This window comes from Poecilia reticulata, linkage group LG10, assembly GCF_000633615.1.
Source record: "Poecilia reticulata strain Guanapo linkage group LG10, Guppy_female_1.0+MT, whole genome shotgun sequence".
NCBI lineage: Eukaryota > Metazoa > Chordata > Actinopteri > Cyprinodontiformes > Poeciliidae > Poecilia > Poecilia reticulata.
Window position 1 is genome coordinate 25,410,519 of NC_024340.1, and position 9,132 is coordinate 25,419,650.

Genomic DNA, 9,132 nt, shown 5'->3' on the forward strand with positions numbered 1-9,132 from the left:
CTCTAGAAATACTGAGACCAACATCATCGTTCTGAGACAAAACATCTCAGGACATCTGATCTGCTCAGTCAGGAATGAAGTCAGTAACTCCTCCGCAGGAATGAACTTACCTGGCTGTGGTGAGTGAACAAATTTTACAAAATGAGTCCCTTTTTTGTAAAGAAATAAAAATTGATGAATATACTATTTTTTCTTGTTCTTGTTTGTCCTTTAAGAGATGAAAACTTTCTGTGATGGCAGACAGAATGGAGCTCAGTGTTTTGGAGTGCTGGGAGGAGCAGTAGACATTCAGCTAATGGACCTGTCAGAAATCTTCAGATTCTCCTGGAAAACTAATAACTCTGTGATACTCCGCTGGATTAATGACAAACTTGTTACTCCAAAGGACGACAAAATTCCCTTTTTTCCCAGTAATGGAACAGTCAGGATCAAAGACCTGAGAAGGACTGACAGCGGTGAATATAAACTTGAAATGTTTGATAGAAATGGATTTAACATCGGATGGAGAACTCTGCAACTATTTGTTATAGGTAATCAATTATTTCTCTTCCAAATTTTTCACTTTTTAMTCTTTTACATTGTTTCATTTTTCATGTTTCATTAAAGATTAAATATTTTACAACGTTCTTCAGTTTGTATTCTGTATTTTCCAGTTTTTCACCAGAATTAAAAAAGAGCTATCTTCTGTCACTCATTTTTCATGTRTTTGTCTCTCAGCTCCTGTGTCCTCAGTCCAGCTGGTCCATGAGTGTTTCTCTCAGTTAGAAATGAAGGTGTCCTGTGTGTCTCAAGGTGACAGTCCTCAGTACAGCTGGACTCTGAATGGACACACACTGACAGACTCTGAGCTCTTCTCTAGAAATACTGAGACCAACATCATCTTTCTGAGACGAAACATCTCAGGACATCTGATCTGCTCAGTCAGGAATCAAGTCAGTGACTCCTCCAAAGGAATGAACTTACCTGGCTGTGGTGAGTGAGAAAAGATAAATAATTAGTTTATCTTAGTAGTTTGTCGTTTGCTCGTTTCTAGGCTTCACAGTCAGTAACTGCACTTCAAATGGGACACAAATCGCTTAGACAACAGTCTCTCCAACAGCTAAATATACTAGTGCGGGTAAGAAGACACAGTTAGATAGCAAATAGCAACCCTAATGACAATGATCAACTTTGGTACATTAGCAGGTGAAAATTACTAAACATCTCATAGATCACACCTCGTCCTCTGGTGTGAAAACTACTGGAGTTCATCCAACAATAATATCAACCTAACAATCTACAGTGAAAGCTCATCAGTTTAATTAAACAATGAAGTTTTTTTGTCTTCAAACATATCCGGCTAACTTTGGGATTGCGTATTATTGCTGTGCGTAGTATTGCTGTGGTTCTTCCACTGTCATGCCCTCCATTAGTTAACATAACGTTTTTCTATAAGTTACTTCCAATTAATATAATGAGTTATGTAATTTCAACTTAATTTCATGAGTTTTGGCATTTCAACTCAAGAATGTGAGTCAGTTCAATGAAACATACATTTAAATGTGTGAACATAACTTGACAAKCTGAGTTTTAAAATGGTAACCGGATCTTATAAAAACTGATCACCACTGGCAATATTAATGCGAGATCCAAATAGTGCTGGAAATGTGCTCTTTATCTGATAAGGGGCTAAATATGATGTAAGATTTAGTAAAACTTTATAAAGTTCTCCATCCCATATTAAATGAAGAAGAGGAACACCACCTGACCAGATTAAGGACGTCGAAAGCAAAGTCGCGGATGAATACCATTTTTTCCAAGACCTTGATCCGTCCCAAAGGTGTTCAAATTTGGCGGGGCATTTTTTTTCTAAATGCGAAGCGAGCTGGAGCCATAGAAGTAAGGTAAGCTGCATTTGTCGTTTTTTGATAATGCCATCCATTTTTAAAATGTGTTATTAAGAGTTAAAAGTTCGTGTCTCTGTTACATGTTTAAACACAGGACATAAAACAACAGCTTGTTAACTGTCGAGGGCAGGAGTTAGTTAATGCAGCTAGCTAAACGCAGTATGCTACTTGGTTGCGCTTATAGGACTTAAGCAGCTACCACGATTTTTGTATTGTACATTTCCTCAGAAGCACATATGTGGCGCTTATGAGTGAGTTAGCGGCTTCGGGAAAGGCTGTGTGTAAGTAATGTGTTCCTTGTCAGTAAATTAGCTGTGTCCTTTGTTTCATGTGTCCTTGCCCCACACTGCTGTTACTGATTATCTTAAATGTTAAAATACTTTTTTGTTTTGTTTTTCATCGATTTATTTTATTATGTTCATTGTTATAGTAACAAGTTAAGTTAACTGATAAGATAACGTAAATATTTAGTCAATGGTGATTCCCTTAAATTGTTTTAAAACCTTGTCTTATCATTAACCCTTATCATTTTGTCTTCTCTCCTCATGAATGTAGTGTCTTGTCACTGTACCAGATGCACTTATTCTTAACGTGCAAATTTTTCAGGTCTAAGTTGTCTACTATGTGCTGCCTGTCATAGTTTCAGAAAATGAAATCAGGCGTCTTTCAATTGAAGACATCCCCTCAAGTGTCGAGAACCTGTACCAGGTGTTGCGAACCAACCTTGCTCTAAGAGGAGGATTCATTTAGCAGTTTGAGGATCCTGATTTCAATTCGTTAGGTTGTGCAACCTAACGAACATCAGAGACCTTCCTGCAGATGGTGCAACTTTGAAAGTATTGTTCACAGCTGACGACTCCTTGGATTCTACACTGGACACTGGCAGCCTCTCTTCTCCAAGTAGTGCAGATTTTGTTCAATGGCCTGATCCATTCCCGATTCCAAAGTTTTCACATGATGTGGAGCTGCAACTGAAAGAAGCTAATTGTAGATATGCTAAGGATGGATCTGTGACAGTGACTTCTAAAACTTTGAAGACTGATATCCTTGACACACTTGCAGACTGTATGTCAAAGATTAGTGCTTATCCTGAGAGGCAACACTATGAAAATGTGGCCAAAACGCTGGTGGAAAGGCATCCCTATCTGCAAGACCCAGGATCAGAAAAGGGATGGTACTCATGGTTTCACAGTCTGAAATTTAAAATGGGAAACTACAGGCAAAAATTAAGTTCAGTGGGATGCCCTGAAGTGGTCATAAACAAACGCAAATCTGTAAGTTCAAAAGGGGAAACTGTCAAAAAGTCAAAGAAGGGGGAGGTGAACTACTGTCCTGATCCACCTGAAGGACAGAGTCCTGAAAACATGGAGGTGAAGCCCAAGATAATGGAGGCTGAAATGCAGAAGAAAGACCCAAACTATCAGCTGCTTGAGGATTGGATGGTTGCTACATTTTCTCAGCGTAGGTAAGAGCTAATCTCCCGATGGCCAGCTCTGTTCCATGAGAGACGGGTAAACGCACAACTGAATTAGTCCCACCAAGAAATTTAGTGATTTAAGACTGAGTTAACCGTGTCTTATTGAGACAAGTTTTATATTCTATCATCTCAGATTAGGACTGAATTTACAAGAATCGTCACCAAAGACCTCCTGGAATCTTTTCTTGACGGACTTGATGACCTGGTTCCGAGACTGCTGGAGGTCTACAAAGCAGCAAATAAATCTGGAAAGAAGCAGCCACTCAAAGACACTTTGGACTGCCTTGCAAAAGATGTAAGCAGAACAGAAGATGGCTAGAAAACAAGGCAATAATTTGTTATTTTTGCTAAAATATATTCATCTTACTGAATGTCTCATCTCTTGCAGGACACAAATGAAAGGAGAAGGGCTGCTGTTCTGCTTGGTTTGCCACACTACATATCTGGTGAAGATCCATCAACTGTCATCAGGATTTGTGATGTAAGACTAACAAATATTACAAAAACTGAGTGAAACAGCTGAGAAGCATAGTCCCTCCAGCGTCTCCTGGGTCTTCCTCTGGGCCTCCTCCCAGTGAGACGTGCCCAGAACACCTCACCAGGGAGGCGTCCAGGACGCATCCTGACCAGATGCCTGAGCCACCTCAACTGGCTCCTCTTGACGTGAAGGAGCAGCGGCTCTCTGAGTCCCTTCTGGATGACCGAGCTTCTCACCCTATCTCTAAGGGAGAGCCCAGACACCCTATGGAGAAAACTAATTTTGGCCTCTTGTATCTGTGATCTCGTTCTTTCGGTCATGACCCAAAGCTCATGACCATAGATGAGGGTAGGTAGATCGACTGACATATTCTGATTTTTTTTTTTTTAAATTTCTCTGAAAAGAAGCTGGAAAACTTGTTGCAGGCAGCATTAGATTGAAATTCAGGTGGTTTGTGAGCCTTTCAACTGTTGCAAATGAAGCTCGAGCTTTGTTAATGTTTTTGTTTATGACATCTACAAAGACAGCTTCCCTTGCATGTTTTAGTGTTGAGTGATTGTTACGTCTTTCTTTATAGATTTCATAATAATCGTAAAGTTTAGTTTTACGCCATTTTCGTTCGGCCCTACGGCAGAGTTGTCGTGCAGATTGAACTGTTTGTGCATTTCTCTATGGAGATTTCTTCCTACCAGACACAACCTTCACTTTAATGGGGGCAATGTAATCAATGATATCTGAAACTTTAGACACAAAATCATCTACCATCTTATCTACATCATTAGCTTAAGGGTAAGGAAGAAGAGTAGATTTGATTAAATGTTTCTGCTGCGACCTGTCCAGGGTGAACCCTGCCTCTCGCCCGGAACGTTAGCTGGAGATAGGCACCAGCAACCCTCCCAACCCCACTAAGGGACAAGGGTGTTCAGAAAATGGATGGATGGTTCATTATTGTCATTCAACCATGTTTCTGTCAGAAACATAATATCAATATTATGCTCAGTGATGAAATCATTAATTAATAGCGTTTTGGCACAGAGAGATCTGATACTTAAAAGAGTTAGTTTAAGTGAGTTGGTGACCGATAGTTCTTCAGTCTGAGGTTTGAATTAAGACCGCTGTATTGGGGTTTGGATGTGTTGGTCTTGCCTCATTGTTGATGTTTTGAAGGTGAGATTTCTAGCTGAAGTGCAGAAAATCTGTTTTTCAGTGGGATTCCAACAGAGTCAGAGTGTTTTGAGGCTCGGGCTGGTCGCTTTGTCCTCGGGAGCGGCGTCGGTGGAGCTGTTTGGTTTTCGGTTCAGAGCCGGCCATGCTGATTCATCCAGGTGAGGGGTTCTCCCTGTTAGTCGTCTCATGGGATCCGCAGTATGAGACTTTTGTTTCAGCTTAGCACCCTGAACGTTCCAAGGTGAGCTGCTTGGTGCGGGACGTACAACCTCTCCGCTGATTTGAGGGAGAGTTGTTTCATTTCCACAGGTAGCGTTGATCTCAAAGTTCACCACCAGGCATTGAATCTTAATTTCTATAGACTGAAGTCATTGTATAATACTGCTAATGTTTCTGGGGTCGACCGGAGGCATTTTGCCCCGGTTCAACTTGGAGGTGAAGAAAAGTAAGGTAAAAATAAAATCCCCCAGTCCTTAGGTTTGAAGTAATCCAGTTATGATGTTGATAATGTAAATATAACTATAAAACTGTGACTTTAAAAATAACTCACAGGCAAAGTTATCAGTAAGGATGAGAGAGTAACTAACTGCTTTCAGAGCTGAGATAATGGATGGATGAATATTAAGTAGTAGCATCACTGCAAAGTGATTTTCCAATCTGTTCATCAAGCTGGTTGCTGTATTGCAATATCATCTTAGTGCCCTGCTCAGATTCTCTTTAGGAGTGCACCGATTGCAGTTTTCTGACCAAACACTGATTATCAATCTTTTAAAAAGCTTGTCTTGCCGATTCCAATTTTGGCCAATACCATTTTTTTTTTTTTTGTCTGAAATGTTGCTCAAAATAGCAAGAAAGTTGCTGAACTGGCAACAGTAAGGTCACTATTGTTAACTATAAATGTGCAGTCAAACCTTTTTCACAGAAGAACAAAAGAGGACAGTGTCTGATTTTTAGACCTTTGCAGAGGTTGATAAGATCGGTTTCACATGTAAAAATCGGCCAATCACCGACCTCCCAAAATTAAGGAAACTGGCACCAATAAACCAGCTGGCAGAAAAATCTCTTATCTTTTTCTAAAAAAAATTCTTGTAATTTCTGGAGGTTTATGAAATCTACCTGATAACTACATAAAGTATCATACAAGCTCAATACGCTTCAGCTTTGCCTATCCTACTGCTTATAAAACCTTTTATTATTATTATTATGAAACATTTTATTTTTTCGGAAATTTCTATGACATTTCTGGAGGGTGGGAGTTAATTGAATTATATTGTGAACAGTGATCTCAAAATATTTCCAGATGAAAGTTTTTGTTCTTTTTTTATTGGCTCCATTTCAGCCACTGTTGATGCTCTCCTACTTGCATCCTTAACCAAGCTACTGACAACAACCCACAAAGGTTTGTAGCGTTTTTGTCCTGAACACTGACACGCATTACAGCAGTGATATGTCCAGTGTAACGTGAGGCAATATCAGCGGTTGTATGTTTCAGCAATACACATGTATCAAAGCGGGACTTCATCTGATGCACACCCTTTTAACTCCGTATAGCCTGGAAACCTGGTTTCTGATGCTCCATCATCACAGAGCTAATAGGAGAATAGCTTACAGCAAACTGTAATCTTCTTACTTCTTCTTTTTATTGTTATTTTAGGTTTGCTGAACTTCCTTCCTTATTCCACCCCTAACTGAAAGGTATTTGCACAGTTTTTCTTCTGAAGCTAATCATTAACGGGACATACATCAGCTGTTGCATGCATTTATGTTTTTAACAGTCACTGATCAACAAAGACTTGGGTCAATAGAGACATGAAAGCTGTGATTAAGCTGCAGTTGATCCTGATAGGAGTCTGTAGTGGTGAGTGGTTCACAATTTTTCACATCTAATTGATTGTTGTGTTTTTTGTCTTCTTTTCTAAAATAGCCTGAACTTTTAGAAACAAAAACACAGCTGACAGTAAAATCCTTAATGGATTAAATTGTGATACCTTTAATGTTGTTTTTTGTTTAAATTTCCTCCTATTGGTTCATTTTTGTCTACATTGGTAGTTTAAAAAAGTATTTCCTTGGTATGCATTAGATCTGCATCAGTGCCAGTCATCCTTAGCATATCTTGTATGTATATTGTGCTTTTAACCCTTTCTTTTTGGTGTGGAATTAACAACTTAAACAAGGCGTAAAACTAATAATTTAGTAGACAAATTAAAATTTTGTGTGAATTTACTCTTGCCCAATTTTGTACTAAATACCTACAAGGTTAAATAGTTGCATACACCTCCTACTATTACTTAGATAAATGACTTAATCAGCATCAGCAAGGTATATATTGGATATCTATTTCTCAGAAATGATCAAGCTTAAGTAAAGCTCTTAGTTTCCGGGAACGGGCTTGACTTTTAACCCCTTAATGTCTGAACGTCATAAGAGTCATTCAGGTCTAGCGTCACTCAGACGCTAGAGGGCAGCAAAGTATTTGCAATGCAATGTTTTATGTGTAGTTTGAGGCAAGCAGTAACTACTTGCATTTTCTCACTCAGTTACATTTACTTCAGAAACAACTTTAAGGAGTAATGATATTGTACCAACTATTTTGAAGAAACTGCTAGTTCTTGATTATATTTTTGGCTTACTGTGTGTAGCAGACAACATCAACAGCTTTATTTGTCCTGCATTTCATAGTAAATTCTCTAAATCAGCAAAACTCGTTTTCTGTTTCAAGACAGCTTTTAACATACTTTATTCTGATTTTCCACATCTCTGACATGATTGATAAACTTTAAATCAAAGACTTTCCATAACTGGTAAAGCAAAATCTCAAAGACTTTTCACTACTTGTCATGTTATAAACAAATATGTTATTTAGGAAATTTTGATTGCCTTAAAGTACCAATAAGACATTTCATTCAAAGAAAAGTTAAATTGTTGATGTAGGAGCTGCCACTTGTTTGTTGTGTTGAGGTTTAACTGAATCTGCTGCAGCTCATTTTGTAAATAGAACATTTTGATAGATTCATTATTTGCCCTCATGAATTTTTTTCAACTGAGAAATTTAAATATGGCATTGGGACACAACAACAGATCCCTGAAACTAAAGCAACACATTTATTAATAGTTTATTGTTCATGTTTGAGTATTTCACTGCTAAAATAATGACATATTTTGTGTTTCTGCACATAATTTCCTTTTGTCAGTTCTCTCCAGCATCATCCCAAAATTTGAAAACATTTCAGGTCAACTCATCTCTATAAATCAGACTTGAACATGAGTTTGTGTGTGTAGCGTTGTGTGTCTTGTGTCCAGAGTGTACCCCACCTCTGTTCTAGTAAATTGATATAGTATATTGATAAAGGATCAATGAATGGATGGATTATTTTTATATTATTTTCTCTTGCGAACATAAAGTTCTCATCGAAAAAAAGTAAATGCAATTTTTATAAAATGATAACAATAATAATAATGGTCTTGGTTTTTTTTAAGCAGTTGAACCTTCCTGTGATGGCAGAGAAAATGGAGCTCAGTGTTTTGGAGTGTTGGGAGGAGCAGTAGCCGTTCAGCTGATGGACAACGTGTCAGAAATACCCAGATTCTGGTGGAAAATGAACAACTCTGTGATACTATATTGGAGGAATAACACAGTTGTTACTCCAAAGGACGACAGAATTCCTTTTTTTCCCAGTAATGGAACAGTCAGGATCAATGACTTGAGAAGGACTGACAGCGGTGAATATAAACTTGAAATGTTTGGTAGAGATGGAAATAACATAGGATGGAGAACTCTGCAACTATTTGTTATAGGTAATCAACTATTTCTCTTCTAATTTTCTTCCATTTTTTGCTCTTTTACATTGTTTCATTTCACACCATGAAATACACATTTTACTTATGTAAAATACAAATATCTAACATAAATACTTCAGTAATATATTGTGTACTTTACAGTTTTCCACCAGAACTTAAAATAATTATTTTCTATCATTCATTTTTCATGTGTTTCTCTCTCAGCTCCTGTGTCCTCAGTCCAGCTGGTCCCTGAGTGTTTCTCTCACGGACAGGTGAAGGTGTCCTGTGTGTCTCAAGGTGACAGTCCTCAGTACAGCTGGACTCTGGATGGACACACACTGACC

At 38.3% G+C, this 9,132-nt stretch overlaps 1 protein-coding gene and 1 long non-coding RNA gene across 6 annotated transcripts in view; both read left to right on the plus strand.

The window, feature by feature from the left end:
* LOC103471283 (uncharacterized) overlaps window positions 1-9,132 on the plus strand; it is a 27,389-nt gene that overhangs the window by 4,457 nt on the left and 13,800 nt on the right. For 2 of the 5 annotated variants that reach the window (XM_017306939.1, XM_017306941.1), the window contains exons 3-5: window positions 23-119; window positions 216-530; window positions 718-972. In XM_017306939.1, the coding sequence (XP_017162428.1) occupies window positions 23-119; window positions 216-530; window positions 718-972 (667 nt within the window). Of the gene's footprint in view, window positions 1-8; window positions 120-215; window positions 531-717; window positions 973-9,132 lie in introns of all 5 variants that reach the window. The other 3 variants (XM_008420178.1, XM_017306942.1, XM_017306940.1) reach the window with 2 other exon arrangements.
* LOC103471282 (uncharacterized) lies at window positions 4,040-9,126 on the plus strand. The gene is made up of 6 exons (XR_534618.2): window positions 4,040-4,189; window positions 5,049-5,166; window positions 6,663-6,703; window positions 6,784-6,866; window positions 8,489-8,803; window positions 9,011-9,126. It is a non-coding gene; the product is annotated as an uncharacterized LOC103471282 (long non-coding RNA).